The sequence below is a fragment of the Patagioenas fasciata genome, chromosome 13, assembly GCF_037038585.1.
Source record: "Patagioenas fasciata isolate bPatFas1 chromosome 13, bPatFas1.hap1, whole genome shotgun sequence".
NCBI classification, from domain to species: Eukaryota; Metazoa; Chordata; class Aves; order Columbiformes; family Columbidae; genus Patagioenas; species Patagioenas fasciata.
This window is the reverse complement of record NC_092532.1, coordinates 14923812-14943743: the sequence shown is the minus strand read 5'-3', so window position 1 is coordinate 14943743 and position 19932 is coordinate 14923812. Positions and strand designations below refer to the sequence as shown.

Here is a 19932-nt window from a genome sequence, read left to right as displayed (position 1 = left end):
GTGCCTGCCTGCTCCCCAAAGCACAGGGCTGTCCCCAGCCCTGCTGAGCTGTCTCCCCTCTGCAGGTCAAAACACAGATGTCTCCATCGGCCTGCAGCTCAGTGTTGAGGCCAAGCAGAGCCCAGGGGTGAGCCGGTCCAGCTCTGTGGACAAATTCAGCTTGAAGTCCATCAGTTCCCGAGTCCAGGGCAGCATCACAGGAGGAAAGAGGAGGACAAGTGTCCATACATCCCAATCACAGAGACAGCATCTAATGGATCGAACAGGCTCCCAGGTGAAGTGTCATCTGCACTGGTTTACACATGGGACCTTTCTATTGCTTTGAGAATCATAGATCAGATTGGAAGGGACCTTCAAAGCTCATGCAGTGCCCCCCATGCCATGAGCAGGGACATCTTCACCACCTCAGGTTGCTCAGAGCCCCATTCAACCTGGCCTGGGACGTCTCCAGGGATGGGGCATCCACCACCTCTCTGAGAAACTTGGGCCAGTCTTTCACCACCCTCATCACAAAACTTATACTAGTCTGGGTCTTCCTCCTTTTCATTTAAAACCATTACCCCTTGTCCTATTGCTACAGGCCTTAGCAAAAGTGAAGGGGCTGCTTATGGTGGAGGTTCCATGTGCCCCAGAGGCTGGTGCAGGACTGTGCCGTGCAGGGAGCCAGCTGGGCAGGTTGGGGATGGCGTGGGGTGGGAACAAAATCCTGTCCTCCAGCAGAAAAACTCTACTGGGTTTGTTGGCAAAGTGCAGTCCTGGCTAATGTGGCTGCATAGTGTGGCACCGGGAGCTTACAAGCTTGGGTCTGTGCTGTCCAAGGGATGTGACCCCCAGGGTTGTCCCCTGGAGCTGCTGGCCTGCAGTCCTGTTCTAGTCACCTGCTAGTGAGAGACCCCAGCTCCAAGTGTGGCAGTTGGAATTGTTCATGAGTTTCTGAAGTGTTTGATTTTTCTTGTGGTGTTCAACATCACAGGGCTTGTGCAGTTCTCATCCCGTGTCTTCCTTTCCCTGCGTTCCTACGCAGCAATGGCTGAGCGTCAGCAGCAGTACGGTGGGAGAGCCGGGTTTGATGAGCTGTGTGCTGCCTGAGGACTTGCTGGTGACCATCCTGTCTGAAAGGCTGCAGGTAGGTGGGGTGGGGGCAAATTCTATATTCCTGCTACAGAGAGGCAGCAAAGTACAATTTGGAGAGGAGGGGATGTAGATCTGCAGTTGCGGAAGTCCTGGGGTGAAGCTGCAGATGCTGTAAGTTGCAGAGCACAAGGAAAGTTCAGAGCTTTTCTGAGCTGATGCACATGGAAAAACAATGGCTGGTATCCTTTGACATGTGGCTTTACTGTCCAGCTGAGAGCCCAACATGTGCGATAGCTGACTTTCTATTCCTTTTCCCCTTCATTTGCAGTTGAGTGACTGCTACCAGGGAGTGGTGTTTGATGGTCTGGAGACCCTCTTTGCATGCAATACGGAGTCTTCTCTCCTCTGCCTGCTGAAAGCTGTCAGAAATCGGCCTTATATCTATCTTGTGAACCTGTTCCAGGATTATGCTTCTTTTAAAGCCAGGGAGAAAGCTGCAAAAGAGCAGGAAGGTAAAACTCTTCATCTCCATACCTCTCAAATCTTCTCTCTCAAGCCCTCAACCTTGTCTGTGGATATCTATGTAACCAACAGAGCTTGTAAGAAATGTTTTTATTAATCCTTCGTCCTTCTGCCTTGATGTAGCCAGCACTCAGTTCATGGTTGCTTAAAATACAGCAGAGCTAAGGCAGTAAGACTTACCTTAGTCTCTATTGTTAAAGCTTGGGCACAAGTGCAACCTGTTGTGGCTCAATAACTAACCACCAGCCAGCTGTCCACAATGCTGATACATGGGAACTCACTGATGGGCAATAGTTTGGGGGATTGTCTGAGTTTTGGAGCAGGGTTATGAGCTCCTCAGTATCTCCTGGCAGGATGATAGGCTGGGTTGGGACAGTTACGAGTCCTTGCAGCTCACCCTGAATACCAAGCTCTCCTTGCAGTCGCTAATGGTTTCTCCTCTGGTCTGTACTGAAGAGCGGGAGCAGGAAGAAGCTGCCAGGAGGGAGAAAGAACGTTTCTTGGAGATGGATGAGGATGAATATGATGCTCTCACTGAGGAGCAGAAAACTAAGTTTAATAACAGTATACGACAAGCCCAGCGTGAGAGGAGGAAGAGGTCTGTAAACCTTCCATGGATTACTCCCCAGGATAGTGTCTTTGAAGCGTTTCCATGCTCCAGACACCTTGGTTGAGCTCAGAGGAGTTACAAAGCAAAGGCCAAAACCATGACAAGTGGCACAGGGATGGCTAGTTCCAATTCCTTGGTTCCCAACAGAGGAAGGACCTTCTTCCAGTGAGATGACATCATCTCTCCATTTTAATGATGAACCCTCCAGCTTAGAAGCTCTCTGCAGGGAGCTGGGTTCCAGGTTTGCTTTGCCACTGCACTTATAAGTATCTCTAAGTTAATTATGCTGATTCTCACCTTCTTCACTAAACCAGAGGGGTTGTTTTGTGGGTTGGTGTGAGGCACAGCTGTACTGGCTTGGTGTAGCTACCAACCCTGCTGCAGGTGAAGTCCTTACAATGCTGATCTCCCAGGGTTTTCCTCACTGAGTGACACCAACCATAAAAGCTCATGTCTTTTGGGCTCATCTTCAGCTGCAGCAGCAGGTGAGCCTGGGAGAAGCTCTGATCCACCACAGCAGGGGATGCATAGGATAAGTGTGAAACTGGGAGGGGAACCTGCTTAAAGCAGCCTGTATTTCAGCACTTCTTTCAGCCCGAGCTGTAGTTTAATTGGGAAGAGATCGCTAGGACTGATCTAAACCGTGATTTCCAGATCAGACAGTGCAAGTTTCCCATAGTCAGGGCTGGATTCCAGCAGGAAACCTGATTGTTTGGAGCCTGTTTTGCAGGAGGGGAGTTACTGCAGCCTTTGCTTTCTGATCGATGTGATTATTCTCTTGAAGGAGCAGACTATGCCCAGGGAAGAGGGCTGGAAAAGCCAAGTATTGGTGCAGGGATAACTGGATGTTAGTGATTTGCAAGCTGGTTTACACTGAAAAATCAAGGGAGGCCTTCAGGCATCAGTGCAAAGAAATGGTGGATCAGTCTTTGACAATGTACTGGAGGTGTCCAGGTGGACCTTACCAGAGTAGTTGCACCATTTAGACCTTATGACAGTAAGGCTTAGATTTGGTTGGCCCTGGAGGTTCCCTCCGACCTTTCTGCAGCTTGGATGTTCCCAGCATCCCCAGGTTGAGGGACGCCCATGGAGATGGTCTAATGGTTCTGCCTGGCCTCAGGGTCAAGGAATGAGGTGTGGGACCAGCTGGGATTGCAGCAAGCCCAGATTTCTGGTGGTGACTCTCAGGCATGTTTTCTGTTTGGCTGCTGCAGGGAGATGGAGCGGCTGGCTCGAGAGCTTGAGGAAAAGCACCAGCGGGAGCTAGAACGCTTGAAGGAGGAAGAAGAGCTGAAGAAGAAGTCTAAGCGGGGAAAGAAAGATCTTGGAAAAGACAAAGATCATACTTTGAGGAGGAAAAGCCTGTCTGCAATCAGACAGGTGGGTGGTTGTGTTTAGAGAGTTGAGTAAAAGCCCTTGGGGACCTTCCTGCTGGGCTGTACCATTCTCCGAGAAGCCAGCAGCCACACACAGTGCTGGGGACAAGGACCTGGCTATAAGTAACACGTGGGGCTGTGCTGGGAAACAGCTGCTTCACTGGGGATGTTTTCCCATGGGTTTGTAGCAGACATGCTCTTTGGATCATGCTGCCTTTGAGTCATGGCTTCATGTAACTCCATACATTCAGTGTGAAGCCCTAGGGAGTTTTAGTCCAGCATTTCTCCCCACTCTGCATGTGACATACACCTCTGAGCCACTGACCCATTTGGGATGTGGTGTCTTTTCCTATGTGTCTGGCAGGAGATAGCACCAAGCCTTAGGTATCCATTAGCAACCAGACTTCTCAAAAAGTCAGCCTGCTGCAAGGGTGCTCAGCACACCAGAAACAAGGTCAGAGGATTGCACAGTAGTAAGGGGGTGTCTCAAGTTCCCTGTTTGGGTTGGGAAGTTGTTCTGTTTCTTAGCTGGTTTGCAGGACTCCTCATTAGTCTGGCACTGGGGAGTTTGCTTTCAGTTGAGCTACACTGGGAACTAGCTGCGTTCTGAACTGGGATTTGTAGACCACCTAGCACAGGTCTCAGGTGAGGCTTGGAGTGCTATTGTAAAGCTTATTGCTGTCCTACAGCATTTGAGTTGGTGCTTTGAAATGCTCACTGTTTTTTCCTGCTCCTCCTGCCCAGAACGTGATATCCCCCAGCACCACCAACGTGTCTGCCAGCAACCGGTCTGATGTCACTGAGGGGGTAGACAAGAAGGGATCAGTAAAGGAGCGCCCAGACTCTGTGGCAGGTGACAAGGAAGATAAGAAGCGGAACAAGGTTCCCCCAACAGATTCCTGCCCGGTGGTGGTTGTGGAACCTGCAGACCCAGAACAGGGGGAAAACACAACCCTGAATGAAAGTGAGAAGAACTTGGCCCTGAGGTTTAAGATCTACGAGGCATCACAGAAGAATGTCACGCATATTTTGTCATTCTGGGACAGGGTTCAGGGTATCCTTCTGTTCCCTCTGAACTATGAGGAGATGCGGCAACAAGCAGAAGACCAGCGCCAGCGTTTATCCAGCCGCAGGACCCGAAAGGACAGAGAGAAGGAGCGTCAAGAGAGGCTGGAGAAGGAGCGCCTGGAGAAGGAACGACTGGAAAAACTGAAGGCTCTTGAGGACTCAGAGGTTTCTCAGCTGGAAGGGGAAGGTGCAGAAGGGTCGTCCAGAGGCAAGGATATCGGTGTGCCCTGCTTGGACATCCAGGTGCTGGGCTCAGAAGATGTGACCAGGTTGATCCTGGAGAGTGGCAAGCTGCCCACAGCAGAGCAGGTAAAGTCCTGCAAGGCTCAGATGCTGAGCCTGCTATGGTGTTGGGCCCTGGTGCATTGTGTCCTGACAGGTGACAATGGCACAGAGTGTCCAGGCCACTGATGATGTTCCACAATGGCTCCACAGCAGACAGGTGACTGGGGAGATTCTCAGCATCCCTCAAATGGGTGTAAAGAGGGAGTACTTTCTGGTTAAGCATCCTACCTGTTCCAGGAGTTTCCTAGTCTGGAAATCATTAAAAATGGTCGCAGGGCAGCTCGTGGTTATTGTTTTCTTCAGCTGAGGCACTCAGAGGAGAGGTTTCTCTCTAGGTCCCACTTGTAGGTCCTGGCCCTGCTCTGGAGCCTGCCCACCCCACTAGGCATAAAACCACACTGTATTCCATATGAATTAACAAACAAAAAACCACAAACACCAAAAAACAAACCAAAACCCCAACCAACCAAAAAAACACCCCAAATAAAAAACAACAACAAAACCAAACCAAAACAACAACGAACAAAAAAATGCCACTGCACAGAATCAAAACATTGCCAAAAGCTTTGTGCCTTTAAGGAAGTGTGTGGATGAAGGTGTCGGGAGTATAAACAGGGTTTTCTCTTATGCTTTAGATCCTGGATGACCTGGGGCTGGGTCCCTCAGGACCTCCCATTCCCCCGACCGCTTTTTACTCTGTGATCCGTTACCCGGAGACACGGTTGGCCACAGCATCAGGAGAAGCCCTCAAACACTTCATCTTTGTTGTGCCAGAAGTTGCCGCTGCAGAAGAAGAAAAGACTGACACTGAAAGTCTCCAGGATGTCCCCATTGTGCCCACAATGAAGGTGCCAGGGCAGGAGCCAGGCTGGGTGGGGTTGTGGGGGGCAAGCGAAATGGATGAGGGTCACTCTGGAAGGGCTGTGAAGGTGTGACAGGGCTGCATACCTGTAAACACCACTTCTGTCTGCACAGAAGAGACAGCTCTGCTTGAGACATAGGGTAGTTCTGTAGGACGAGAAAAAAAAGTCACCTAAAATCCTCAACTTCTAAACTGTTGTGGTTCAACTTCATTTCTCTGCTGACAGAAGGTGGGGATGGATGAGAGCACGGGGAGAAGCAATATAACATTGAAACAGTATTCAGAATAATGAACAAGAAGCACTATTGCTATACATTGAGGGTTCTGGACCAGGAGAGATATTGCAGGCAAAACACAGTCTGATTAGGAGCACCAAGCCTCTGGGCAGATGTGAAAGCAGTAGATGCTCAATATTACTTATTCTCTCACCTGTTCATTAACGACCCACAGCTTACTTTCTGGGATGGGGATGTCTCAGGGCAGGTCTCACCTTTCTCTCCCTTTTCTCTCTCCCCTTTGCTGTGAAGACCTCAGAGCAGCAGGTCACCCCAACCAGGAGTCGGTTGAGGAAGGAAAAGGTGACCGGCAGCCAGGAGGCTGGGAAGGAGAAGCGAAAGCGAAGCTTGGGCCGCAAGAGACGTCGCCAGGGGTCAGGCTCAGCAACATCCACAAGTCCTGCCAGGGTGCACCAAAGTGGTGTGGATGCCATCCCATCCCCAAGGAGGCTCGTCAGGTGAGCTGTGAGGGGGGAGGTGACCCCTCTGCTCCATGGCCATGTTGTCAAATGAGGTCCATGATCCCCAGCTCTTCAGTGACCTTCTGCCAGTGCCTCCATGGGATGGCAAATCCACAACACTTTTACTTGTCTCATCTGCTTGTTAGCAATGTCTGATGCCTCCTCTTTAATTACCAGGCTGAGCAGGTGCCGATGGATAGTGCCTGCTGGTGGCGAGGTGGAACTGAGGGTCCACTTCAGCTCCACGGTGCAGGGCCAGTTTGACCAGACACTGCATTTTGAGATCCTGGGGACAAAACGACTGTACCAGCTGCACTGCAGGGGCACCTGCCTGTACCCCACCATCAGCAAGGACCCACGGTATGGCTGAACTCAGAGCCAGGGCTGCCTCTCACACCACAGTGACCTTGTGGCTTGGGCAGAGTGTGCTGTCTGAGCCACCCAGCAGCTCCTCCTGTGCTTGGAACTGGGAACCAGTGCTGGTACCTCAGCCAACAAGAAGGGTCATTCTTTTATGACTAGGTTTTCAACTTAGAGCATCTCACAGCTCCTCATTCCCTGTTTTCTCCACCCAGGTTGGTGTTCCCTCACTGCAGGAAGAGCAAGGCAGATGATGACACCATCTTCAAGCAGTATGTCATGGATACAGGTGTATTCCACTTTGGACCTCTGCTGTGTGGCAAGTCAAGAGACTGGTACGTGCTCCCGCACTGAGTGAACAGCCTGATGTGCTGCCTGCTTGGAGTGAGATGCTGGGGTGGGATCTCCACAGCCTTGTGCTTTCATGGACATGCTTGGGAATGTGCTGTCCCAGTGGCACAATTCAGGGCAGAGACCTGGGAGATACATGAGGCTGAAGGGGCCACAGATGTGTGAACTTGAGGAGATAAAAGCCACATGAATCTTAGGGATGCTGGGGACAGGTGGAGCTGTTGATCTTCTTCTCTGGAGACATTCTAAACCTACCTGGATGCACTCCTGTGCAGTCTGCTCTGGTGAACCTGTTTTAGCAGGTGGCTTGGACTAGATGATCTCCAGAGGTTCCTTCTAACTCCAACCATTCTGTGATTCCTACCTGGTGGGTGCCTTGGTGGCCACAGCCACATGCTTCTTCCAGCCTGAAGGTGACTTGGGGCAACCTGTGTCCCCCTTGCACATCTCAGCTTCACCACCTATGAAATGAACTTTATGGTGCTTTTTTTTTTTTAAGTGCTTTGAGCTCTACAGGTAGACTGAATGAGCAGTTATTCTATTGGTGGTTTTGTAAACCATTCATTAATCTGTTGTAATATTAGCGAGACTTTATGATTTTCCCTGCCAATATGTGGGGGGCACGTGGGGGGAACCCGCAGGGGAGTTAAAACAGGAATTACGTTTTCCTGATCCTTACTGTTGGATACAGTCTGCCTAAAAAAGTTGTCATTGTAGCTGTTGGCCTATTTCTATTTTTAACATGTCTTTTTTTTTTAATATTAGAAAATAAATTCTTGTATTCCTGGGAGCTCTGGAGAGCTGGTGGTATTTTGACGACCCCAGGAAATTAAAACAGTTTAAAAAACAAAAGAGGATCTTTAGGCTGATGAGTAGTCTCAGGTTTCTGTTTGCTTTTTTAACTCTCTAAGATATGGAACAGAATTTGGAGTTAAAGAAGGGACATTTGTTAAATTTAACACTCCTCATGGGAATTAATACTTTCTATTTCCTTCCTTCAGGCTTTGAGCTAAACCATGAAATACGAGGCAGTCTCATGATTTTTTTGGAAGAGATAAGCTAAACTATATTTAAAACCTCTTCTCAAAAGCATTTCTTTATACCCTGCAGGGAAGGAAAACCAACAAAGAAGGGGGAAGAACCCGTCTGCCTGGAGTACTTTTATTTTTCCAGGCGCCTTTGAATTTATGTTTTGTAAAATGCTCTTTAAGTGGCCTGAGCATTGTCATGCTTCAGGTTTAGAGGCACTGAGTACAGGGGCAGATATCAAAGTACCATAAGGCTGAACACACCATGTAATGTGCCCCCAAAAGTGATCCTTTTTCTTAACCTGCTCATTAGACCGTGGTCTCCCAGTGCCACCTCCTGCTGCTGGGACACGGCGCTGTCCTCGGTGTGTGACAGTGGCAACTGTCTCCTCTGCAGCCTTTTCCTCTTTTGTGGACAGGTACAAGGCACCACAATTTCACAACAACTATGAGACGTTAACCATCCTCAACGTTACCCCCTTGGAAGCGGAGGTGCGTTTCTCCTTTGAGCGCGATCTCAAAGCAGACACGTTCCTTTTAGACCCTCCCAGCATGACACTCAAACCTAAGGAGAAGCAGGTACGAGTTGGGCAGGTGGGGGGGGCACTGGTGGAAGCTCCCAGGAGCTGTTCCTCCTCACTGAATGCTCTTCTGTATTTCTTTTTGTGGGGACGGGGCTAGGAGCTGACCATTTGGGCGTACCCCACTTCAGCTGGACTCCTGGAAGACAGCCTTGTCTGCTGCATTAAGGAGAACCCTGAGCCAGTGATCTTCCCCCTGTGCTGCCAGGGGGTGAAGGTGGAGCTGGGGGTCAGCCCCAAACAGGTGCATTTCAACAAGCTGCTCCTGCACAGGTCAGTCACCCCTTGCTGCTGCTCTGCAGGGCCAAGAGCTAACAGCTAGCTGCCTTTCAGCTGCTCTTGCTGGCCTGGTGCCCGCTCAGATCAGAGACTGGGCTCATGTCTCTCTTTCTCCCAGCATTCCCAGTATCTTGCTCACTGTTCCTTGCTGGCTTGGGGATCCTATGACAGCTTCAAGCTCTGTAGCCCCCCAGCAATGCTGTGCGATGGGCAGCCTGATGCATTGGTACCTTGTCTGCTCGTTCAGAGAGCAGTCCAGTTGCTTCTCCTTGTCTTGCTTCTATTGGCTGCACTTTTAACACCCAGATCACCCCCAGAACCTCACCTCCAAGACTTGTGAGAAAGCAAATAATTTAACTGTGTTTCAGACACATGGACAGGGCTGCTCCACGTTGCATTCAGTTGCAAGACTGGCATGACCATCAGACAGCTGGTACTGAGCATCTTCCTGTCTCTGCAGGAGGGAGAGCAGGACCCTGGTCCTGCAAAACCGTACCCCGCTGCCCATGGCCTGGCGGCTCAGTGGACTGGAATACGTTGGGGAGGACTTCTCTGTGTCACAAGATGTGGGAATTGTCAGTCCTCGCACAGAGTTTGTCGTGCACCTCTATTTGAAGGCCACGAAGGCTGTCAACATTAAGAAGATGATCCGACTAGAGGTGAGGGGGTCTGTGCCCACCCTGGCAGAGCAGGGCAGAGCGATCAGCCCGGTGCTCTTAGGTATGGAAATTGTGCTTGAAGGGGGAAAAGGATAAACCTTCATGTGATTCCTTTCTGTCTGCATTGCTGCGGGGAGCAGCCCTTAGCAGCAAGGGACTCTCACTGAAGGATCATGTTTTGGAAACTGACTAGCAGGATGCCCTGGTAGCTGAGCATCATGGGGCAAGTGTGCTGTGGAGTCAGGGAGAGATGCACCTGATGGACACAAGGGTGCCACCACCTCAACTTCTGCTGTTCTGGGTTCACCAGAACACTTGGTGCATCCCAGAGCATCTATGACACCCCAGATAACCAGACATGGCATCCTGAGCCTATACGACACCCAGCTTGCCTCTGAGCATGGCTGAACACTGTTGTTTGATTGTCTGGAATTTAGCATGTTCCCTGCACCCATCCTGGAATCTTTCTGGGGCTCTTAACATGGAGCAACAAACTTTCACCCTGGGATTTTGTTCCCTATGTTTTAGGGGCCACATTTCAGTGACAATGGTGGGCAATTGAAGAGGAGAGGGTTGGTTGCTAATGCCACCTGCTCTGGGACAACTCACACTTTATTGTGATTGTTTTTACATCACTGTGTCTCCCAAGCTGCTTTAGCAGCAGCATTTCCTGCTGTAGGAGTGCAGAATTGGGCTGAGAGGGTTTCTTACTGTGGCAGAATTCCACTGGGTTGGCCCATGAGATGAACAGGTTAGGAAAGCCTGAGAGTCCACAAATGCTTGTCAGGCAGGGGAGGCCATGGTAGAAGTGGTTGGCAGAGACAAGGACTTGTATGTTGTCTACAAAGTAATTTAAGAGACTGGTTTAAGCAGTATTTATTTCTTGCTGCCTCAGGTTTCAGATGCAGAAAACGTCCTGGGAATTGTTCAGATTGAAAATATCCAAATTCTTGCGGAGCCCTATGATGTTGCTCTGAGCATCAGCATTTCTAAAGGTCAGTGGATGCCAGCAAAACAAAGTAGTCTGGGTGCATTGTGCATTGTGTTGCCTTGGCAGGTGGATGACCAAAGCACTTGGGATGGGATAATATGTAAGTATGGCACAAATACATAAAGCACATATCCTGCAGGGTGTGGGGAGTAAAGCACTGTCAGGACACAGGCAGCCTTGAGTCTCTCACCTCTGAACTTTAGAGTGTGCAGATTGACTTGGGGGCTTTGAAACAACAGTGATGGGAAGAAGCAGTTGGCAACTCTTAAAGGCTCAGCACAGCACATAAAGTTGTTGGATCTGCCCTTGGAAAGGAGGAGATGGAACCCAAACTCCTTAGCTGCAGATGTAAGTAAGTAAGAGAAAGGGCAGCAAAGTAGCTGGAGAAAACTTCCAAGAACAGAAAGTTGCTGAGAAGAATTTTGTGCCACCTGAGAACTCCAAACATGTATCTTGTCGCTTAGTGTAGTCTGCAGCAGCTCACAAATGTTCACCACTTCTTACCTTGTTCTGTGGGTTTTCTGCAGGTACAGATGGCGGCATGGATTTTGGAATCCTTAGGGTCCTGGATGATGCAAAACAAATGCTGACTCTGAAGAACAAAGGGAAGTATGAGATTGGATACAGGTGGGTCCAGCTGCCTGGTCTGTGAACGTATGGTGCCACCATCTGCCCAGGCCTGCATTCTCATGCTGTCCATGGCTAGAACCTGTTTCCATTATGCCTACCTCACGGTCTAGGCAAATATAAACCTGGGCTCTCTAATCTCAAATATTTTAATAGAGAATCCAGCCACAGTCCAGCAGTTCTTCACAATTCAGCAGGAACCACATGGAGAGACCCTGAAATATAAACCGCTCACTGCTAAGATTCATTGCCTTCCTTGGAGGGTCAGCTCATTTCTCTTTATGAGACTCTTTAAAAGAGCAAATGAAGAAATTTGGGGTCAAGGTTAGCTTGCAAAACTTGTGGTTGTCTGTACTCTGTGTCAAGATCTAGGATTCCCCAAGCAGAGCTGGACTCTTTCACTTCTGTATTTTTTTATGCCCAAGTCCTGGCTGTGCTGATGGCACTTGTACTTTTAACTGGAGAAACTTCATTCTTTCCCTTTCTCCCCAGTTTGAAGCTGGAAACTGCAGATACCAAAATACCTGACTTGGCATCCCATTTCACTGTCCAGCCGCAGAAGGGCTTGCTGACTGCCTCAGATCGCCCTGTGCAGGTCCAGGTGCTCTTCCACCCCAAGGTGGAAATTAATATTGAGGACAAACCCATCCTGCACTGCCAGGTGAGCTGCCTGGACCAGGTGGTGTTAGCACACCAAGTCTTGGGAGTGTAAGCAGGACGTGTCTTCTGGAAGGAAGGCTTTAGCTGGGGAATCCTTTCTCATACATGAACAACGAAGTCTTTCAGAAACCATTTGTGATGCTTCCTAAGCAGAGCTGAAAAATCTGGCTCTGGAGGAGGCATTTAAACAGGGAGAGTAAGGTGACAGGGCCAGGGGACAGAGATAGAGACTGGCTTCATTGCTGTATTTACCAACCCCTTCTCCGGCTGCAGGTGATTGAACCCAGCATCGGTGAAGGAGGAGAGACCATCGCTGTCATCCCAGTGAAAGTGTCAGCAAGAGCCACATTCAGCAAATACAGCATTTGCCCTGCTTCACTCATCAGCTTTGGTGCCATAATAAATGGCACCAAGAAAACCTGCACCTTCAGGCTGGAGAACAAAGGCATCCTCGACTTTAAATTCCACATCTACCGAGCAGAACAGGATGCAGTTGTATTGCTAAAGAGAAGGTGAGAGAAGACCTGCACCAGCCTTCCTGCCTGAGGAGGCACCACAGCACAGCTGGTGGGTGACAGGCAGCCAGGACACCTGGGTTATTGTCCGTTTGTGTCATTGGCTTGTGAAGAGGGGGCAGAAAAGTGCCTTGGTATCCCCATGTGTAGGACAAGGCTGGTGATATAGCTGATGTATCCATAAGCAACAGCAGTAAGTGCTGCAGGCAGGACCTGGGAGCCATGGGGAGCAGGAAGGATTTCCTCCATGGGGAGGAAAAACAGCTTTAACCTCAGAGAAAGGCAGGGGGAGCTCAGCATGATAGGTATTTTCTGCTTTCTCTTCTCAGTGCAAATCAAATGAAACCTGACCGCTCTCACGAGAATAACTTAAGCAAAACGACTTCCTCAGCCAAGCAAAGAAAGAACTCACTGTCCAGGGATGCAAACCCAACCATGCAGGTGGGTGGCTCCTGCTCCCCAACACATGCAGCTACAGGAGGTGTGGGAGGATGTTGCTGTGCCCGGGCTGGGGGCTCATCACCACAGGATGGGATGTGGTGTGTGGTGGAGGTCCATCATCTCCCAGCCACAAGCAGAGACAGGAGCTGCTCAGTCCCTGTGAGTGTTGTGGGATCAGGAGAGGGGAGTAGGTGCTGTGTTCGGTACCTGCTAGCCAAAGCAGGTCTGTGAATACCACGTAATGTCCCTCTTCGAACTCCCAGTCCATAGATACCAGATCACCTTGCTTTTTCTTCTTCCTGGCTTTCTCCTCTCCTGTAATTTCTCACAGTTCTGCTCTCCTGTTTTACCCCTGGAGTTGAAGGATCCCAGCTGCCATCTTCAGCCTTTACACCCAAACTTCTTTCTCTGTACTACTCAGGACAGGCCTGCAGCTTCTTCTGGCTTGTTCATCTCATCTGAGGGTGCCTTTGGGCAATGGAGTCATCCCTCCCTTCCCTGGAACTGGGGGCTTGGGCCTGGCTGGAGGCCAAGAAGTGATGTACTCTTTGCTGGGGATGCTCCAGGTCAGGCTGTTGGACATCAGCTTCTCCTGGGACTCTTTCTGCAGGCTCGCTTCACTCTCGGCATGTTCACGGTGTACCCTGGCTTTGGCTCCCTCCCTCCTGGAGGCCAGCAGATTATCACAGTGGATTGTCAGGCGGAGCCACTGGGCACGTGCAAGGAGCACCTGTGCATCGATATCGGCGGTAGAGACCCCAAGGACAACCCACTTGGCATCCCCTATACCCTGTTTGCAGAGTCCTGCCTCCCAGGTACGTCCTGTTCATAGATTCCCATGGCCAGACCTGCTGCTGATCAGCGCCAAAACTTTCTGCTTGGCTAGAGAGGCACCCTGACCCTTAAGTCTCATCTTAAAGTTGTCAGAGGTTCCCATCCCTTTCAAAGTCCACCAGTGGGTAGAGGCTGGGATGGATGCATGGAAGATTCAAAGGAAAACAATACCCTTCAAGACTGAAGGTGACTGAGCTCCATCTTCACAGCCAACTCCCCCAGCCAAGGTTGAGTTTTTCAGTGACCTGGGTAGAAAGGGCTTATCAAACCTTCTGAGAGCTCAACAGGGTCCAGAGAAATTCAGCAGGAAGGCTTCTCCATCCTCAGGCCTCCCTCTGGTCTGCTTGCAGCCTTTGTGGTTGACGACATAGAGTCCATCTTTGAGGAGCATCGAATCTGCAGCAACATCAACCTCTGCCAGATCTTACAGACAGTGCAAGACAAGGGTGTGTTCATCACAGATGAGAACAAGTTTATCTTCACCAATATTCTGGTTGGGCACAAGGCCAAAGCTCGCTTCAAGATCCGCAATGTGAACAAAGTCCCCTGTGATGTGGTCCTCTCCATCAAACCCGTCCCTGGGAAGGTAAGAACAAGAGGCCAAGGTGACCATTGCTCTTTTAAAGGCTACGTGTAGCCTGAACCATTCAGAATATCTCTGGAAAATGTGCTCAGACTGGGCTTTTCTACTGAACCTATCTGCCAGGGCTCAAAGCAGACCTTTTCCTCAGGCTCCTAGTCTTTTCCTTCTCTTTAAAGGTCAATTCTAGATTATTTGCAGGGTATCCCGTGCAGTCCCCACCTCTCATGTATGTTGGGATGGCTGCCCAGTGCTCAGAACAAGCTTTTGCACTCCTGGGCTTTATGGCAGGTCCCTGTGCAATGGATGGAGTCACCCCCTGAGATGGAAGGAGCCCATCTGGGGAAGCAGGAGGGAAGATGCTGTCTGGGGCTGTTCCCCGCGATGCATATGTGAATAAAAGTGCAGCATGTTGAAGGATGTTTTCTCCTAACACCACTTTGTGGGTTCTCCCAAGCATAACAGCCGCATTAGTGACATTTTCGAGGTGGATCCCGTTCGGATGCAGGTGCCCAGCCACTCCCACACCTTTGCTACGGTGACCTTCACTCCACAAACGATGCAGAACTACCAGTGCACTTTTGAGGCTTCCCTTGATGTCCAAACAAGGTAACTCACCCTGGGAAATCTTGGAGGTGACTTTCTGATAGCTGCCTCTCCTCTGGGAGCATGCAGACCTTTTGTTAATGATAACTCTTTCAGTAGCCTTTGGTAGAGTACTTAGCGTTAGGTAATCCAGTAGGCAGTAACTATTAGATACAACAGGGAAAAAAATAAAGAGTTAAAGTTTAGCCTATATGAGTAACTGTGAAGACAGTGTAACATTCGGTACTGGAAGTTCTTGAATCAGAAAGAAATAAAAACATGCAACCGCTGAGCTGGGGTTTTCCAAGGACAAGTGATTAGATGAAATGGTTTCTGTGCCACCAAGTCAGCATGCATTGTTTCCTCCTTGTTTCTTACAATGAAATGACCCTATGTGATTACCTGGGGTATATTATGTTATTTTATGTTAAGGAGCGATTGGACCCCTTCTAAAAGAGAAGCCCAGTTCCTCTGTACCGGGGCTCTGACCTGCATTTCCCCAAGCCTTTAGTGACTGAACTGGGACAAGCGAAGTCAGCTTTCTGCCCTGATAAGCAATTCCTGGCTTAGTGTCCTCGGAAATAATCTTTACTGTTGATATTATTTATTTACTTCACCCTTCCTGCTTTTATACTGTTTTCATGCTGTGCGTGTGCTTTTTGCATATGTCTCATATCACTGCAGCCAGTGAATTTGCCATGTCTCATCTGTTGCCTCATTATTTACCTGCATAATTTGATTAAGTGAAATGATTTCTAACTGGTATTCTGGAAGGCTCTGGCTCTTCAGAGCAAGTTCCTATTGTGAATGTCCCCAGTTTGGACTGGGAGGAGAGGGAGAGATGTATTCTGTGGTACAGGAGCACCAGCCAGGGAAAAGCAGTGGGTGGCATTTGCTTTATTACTCACTAAGTAGAGAACAGGTTGATACCAGCCCTAATGATTTTTCCTCTGCCTCTCCTGCAGCCCTGCCACAATTAAAGCACAAAGTCTGACCTTCGATATCAGCGGAGATGGGAATCTGCCTCGGGTGACGGTCCTGCGCCCGGTCCTTCGCAATAAGAGGGGGAACCCTCTGCTGCTCTTCAAGAAGCTGTTGCTTGGTGATTTGGAAAAGCTCCCTCTGGTCCTCAAAAACAGTGGCATCATACCTGTCCAGGTGAGGGCCTGCTCAGGGAATGCTCTGGTTTGGGAACTAGTGCTTGTCCCATGGAGGAACCGTCCCAGAAAACATGGTAGACCTGGAAATAGATCTCAGAAGTTCTTTTTAAGCAAATGACTGATTTTGACTTTCAAGGAAGGGAGTTCCTCTTGGAAATGTGATTTTGTTGACCAGTCTGTCCTTTTCAGTTAAACACAACAGAAAGGATTTGGTGGGCTGCTTTTCCCCATTTCTCTTTTCACGTTTTGCATCTCATGTGGGCATGTGTGATGTCCTAGTCACAGTGGATAGTATTTGATCCTGTTTTACTACATTTTATTTACACCCAGTTATAGTTTAATTACATTCTGCTCACTACTTTTAGTATTTTATCCTGTTTTACTATATTTTAATTATATCCCAATGCCTCTGAACACTTGTTCCTGTCTGATTTTACTTAATCCCTGTGGTAAGACCTGTGTTTGAAGCGGGGAAGCACGCTGGGTTCCTGATGCAGGACCAGCAGCAGGGCAGTGTCAATCCTCCTGCTGTCCTGTACCCACACCAGTGTGGTCCTGCTCTATGTTCCCTTTTCTCAGTTGATGCTAGACCTGCTGGATGAAGGGGGAGTTTTCTTCTTGAAAGCCAGGCCCGCTACAGACTGCATCTACCAAGCTGTGGGTTCAAAGGAGGACTCTCCCAGAAAAGGTAAATTCTTTAACCATAAAGTATGGTCACCTACAGAGGGAAAATGTGTGCCCTGCTCTTGGCTTGGCCAAGCAGCAGCCAGATGTTAGATGTAGTTTTTTTCCAGGGGCTCTCTGTACCTATAATTTTTCATGTGGACTCTTTGCAGGGTTTCCCTCTAGCAAGTTGTAGGAAGTTTTTCTGTTCTTCTAGACACAGTGGGTTGAGTTGTGGGGGACTGTTGCCATTTCAGTGAACTGTCTGAAGTCTTTGCTGCATGTGGGAAGCTACCAGCCTGAACAGAGGCAGGCCTTGAACCCACAGCCAGCCAACAAAAGCCAAAACCCCTCCTGACTCAGCTTTATGTCAGGAGCTGGCTGGATGCAGTTTGAGTGAGAGCTGGGCGTTAACCTGAGATTAAGACACTAAAGCAGTGATATATATGGTGGTGTCATAGTCTTGTGAACAATAGTCTGAAACCATTGGTGGGAGAGCCTGTGCTTAGAGGCAGCTGGGTTTCAGGCTCTTATTCCACTTATACCCCCATGGAAAGGTTTCCTCTGAACAGCTGGTTCACTTGTCTCTGATCTCCATTGCTGTGCAGAGAGGAAGCCTCACACTGTGTCCCTGGTCCTGCATCATGGGGAATTAGCAGAGTTTGATGTGCTTTTCAAACCCACCCTGGCCCAACGTGTGGAAGCAAAGATCTGCCTTTCAGTGGTGGGCAATCCATATGAAGAGACCAACATTCAGTTGGTGGGCGAAGGCTATGAGGATGACTTCACACTGGATAACATCCATGGGCTAGTTGCAGACAGCAAGGAGGAGAACACTGAGTGGAATCTGGAGGAAGACGTTGCGGGTAAGAGGGGAGAGGCTGCCAAAATGGAGCAAGGAAGAGGAAAATAGACATTTCTGTTTACCCTGTGCCAGTGCAGGTGTGGTCCAGCCTTAGCAGACAGATCCTGTTATCTTTCATAGTCGGAGTGGCCACACTTCAGAATATAAGGGAAGATCCTCTGTCAAGGGAGAAGTTTGCAGGCTTGTAGGGAAGGGTCAGAGATACCAGCTGAGTATCTATGAAAGGAGATCTGCCAGCCCGTGGTGTGCAATGGAGATGAAGACCATGTGTGATAATTTATGTTCTCTATATAACGAGGCCTGTGGTGTTGCCCACTGGATGCAGTGTCTGTGAGTGTGGCTGCCACGTACACAGAGGCAGGGCACACTGCACTGCATGTCTCACTGCACAGACACGTGTTCAGGGACGTGTTGGTGTTTCCCTGAAAACGATAGGGTGGGAAGCTGCATCTCCCAGAGGGAGGAAGGCTTGGAGCAAGGAAGAGTTGGACATACATGTGGGGGGCAGGTGGACCTCACCGCATGCTGACATCTCTTGCTGTCATTCATAACAGCTGCCAGAGCAGATCACATCCAGTTCGGGGACTGTCACATCGGGACACCTTACACTGCGACCTTCACCATCACCAATCGCAGCAGGGTGGAGGCAATGCGCTTTGAGTGGTTGGTGGACTCCCCATTTCACTTCTCCCCCCAGGTGAGCTTGGATGGCTCTGCCTGTCCCTGCTGCTCCAGCACTGCCCAGCAGGTTCCTGGGAGGCTGCTGGAAGTTGCCACATATCGGTGGAAGCCTGTCTCAGTGCCACATAGATGTGCTCCTTGGCATTGCTGGGACAGGGCTGTCAACCCTGCTCCATGTCGTAGAGTCATAGAATCATTTTGGTTGGAAAAGACCCTCAAGATCATAGAGTCCAACCGTTAGCCCAACACTGGCGCTAAACCATGTCCCTAAGAACCTCATGTGATTGTCTTTTAAATCCCTCCAGGGATGGTGACTCCACCACTTCCCTGGGCAGCCTGTTCCAGTGCCTGACAATCCTTTCTATGGATATTTTTTTCCTAATATCCAATCTAAACCTCCCCTGGTGCAACTTGATCCCATTTCTTCTCATCCTATTGCTTGCTACTTGGGAGAACAGACCAACACCCTCCATGCTCCAAACTCCTTCCACATAGTAGTAGAGAGCAAGAAGGTCTTCTCTCAGCCTCCTCTTCTCCAGGCTGAACCCCCCAGGTCCCCTAGCTGCTCCTCATCAGACTTGTGCTCCAGCCCTTCTCCAGATCCACTCCCTTCTCTGAACTTGCTCCAGCACCTCAATGTCTTTCCTGTAGTGAGCAGCCCAAAACTGAACACAGGATTCAAGGTGCGGCTTCAACAGTACCTGATACAGGGGAGTGGTCACTGCCCTGGTCCTGCTAGCCACACTATTCCTGATACAAGCCAGGACACTGTTGGCCTTCTTGACTCCCTGGGCACACTGCTGGCTTATGCATTGCTGGCATATCTTGTTTGTGCTTTTCTCTATCAAAACTCGGATCAATACACAGCAAGATGCAGATTCATGGCACAGCTGCTCACCACATCAACCCCTTTACTGTCAGTCCTGCCCTTGCTAGTGACTCCAGTTTGGTCTTGACTCTCTGCTTCTCCCAAGGTGGGACACCTCCATGCTGGCTGTGCTAAGGACATCACAGTGACCTTGAAATCAGATGTCGCAGTCACCTTCAAAATGCACCCTGTGAAGTGTAAGGTGGCCAGAATCGCCTTCCAGCACCCGCCAGAGCAGGTTACTGACTGGGACGACCGCCTGCGCACTGTCAAGTGGGTGGATGCCATGAAGAGCCCAGCAGCCACGTGGCCCGTGAAGAAGAAGGTAAGAAGCACAATAGCAAAAGCTAATCAAGCTTCCACAAAAAGAATTGCCAACAGCAGCAGACCAGCATCTCTGCTTCCTTCTGACATTTAGTCCATCCGTGAGGTTAACCAGCAGTGCATGTTAGGGGACAGCTGGATGTACCATGAACTGAACTTTTGACAGGAGATGTTTAGCCACATTCAAACTATCAGTCTCTGCCAAAAGCTGAAGTGTTGCAGCCTGTGTTGAACTGGAGGTCGTGTTTTATGATAACACGTTTTATGGTGTTAGAATCTCTTTGTTATTCAGCACCTTTTCACCAAGAAGGAGTTAAACTCACTGCATTCTGTCTCTTGTTTTGAAG

At 49.6% G+C, this 19932-nt stretch overlaps 1 protein-coding gene across 3 annotated transcripts in view; it reads left to right on the top strand.

The window, feature by feature from the left end:
* HYDIN (HYDIN axonemal central pair apparatus protein) overlaps nucleotides 1–19932 on the top strand; it is a 144614-nt gene that overhangs the window by 110121 nt on the left and 14561 nt on the right. Inside the window, exons 40-65 of one of the 3 annotated variants that reach the window (XM_071814217.1) lie at nucleotides 66–274; nucleotides 1025–1126; nucleotides 1403–1586; nucleotides 2053–2194; nucleotides 3421–3586; nucleotides 4327–4959; nucleotides 5571–5783; nucleotides 6325–6530; nucleotides 6711–6893; nucleotides 7109–7228; nucleotides 8692–8851; nucleotides 8954–9126; nucleotides 9593–9791; nucleotides 10687–10786; nucleotides 11310–11409; nucleotides 11902–12070; nucleotides 12343–12581; nucleotides 12914–13025; nucleotides 13636–13840; nucleotides 14210–14445; nucleotides 14897–15048; nucleotides 15990–16182; nucleotides 16764–16872; nucleotides 17456–17713; nucleotides 18267–18409; nucleotides 19368–19586. In XM_071814217.1, the coding sequence (XP_071670318.1) occupies nucleotides 66–274; nucleotides 1025–1126; nucleotides 1403–1586; nucleotides 2053–2194; nucleotides 3421–3586; nucleotides 4327–4959; nucleotides 5571–5783; nucleotides 6325–6530; nucleotides 6711–6893; nucleotides 7109–7228; nucleotides 8692–8851; nucleotides 8954–9126; nucleotides 9593–9791; nucleotides 10687–10786; nucleotides 11310–11409; nucleotides 11902–12070; nucleotides 12343–12581; nucleotides 12914–13025; nucleotides 13636–13840; nucleotides 14210–14445; nucleotides 14897–15048; nucleotides 15990–16182; nucleotides 16764–16872; nucleotides 17456–17713; nucleotides 18267–18409; nucleotides 19368–19586 (4925 nt within the window). Of the gene's footprint in view, nucleotides 1–65; nucleotides 275–973; nucleotides 1127–1402; nucleotides 1587–2052; nucleotides 2195–3420; nucleotides 3587–4326; nucleotides 4960–5570; nucleotides 5784–6324; nucleotides 6531–6710; nucleotides 6894–7108; nucleotides 7229–8691; nucleotides 8852–8953; nucleotides 9127–9592; nucleotides 9792–10686; nucleotides 10787–11309; nucleotides 11410–11901; nucleotides 12071–12342; nucleotides 12582–12913; nucleotides 13026–13635; nucleotides 13841–14209; nucleotides 14446–14896; nucleotides 15049–15989; nucleotides 16183–16763; nucleotides 16873–17455; nucleotides 17714–18266; nucleotides 18410–19367; nucleotides 19587–19932 lie in introns of all 3 variants that reach the window. The other 2 variants (XM_065848077.2, XM_071814219.1) reach the window with 2 other exon arrangements.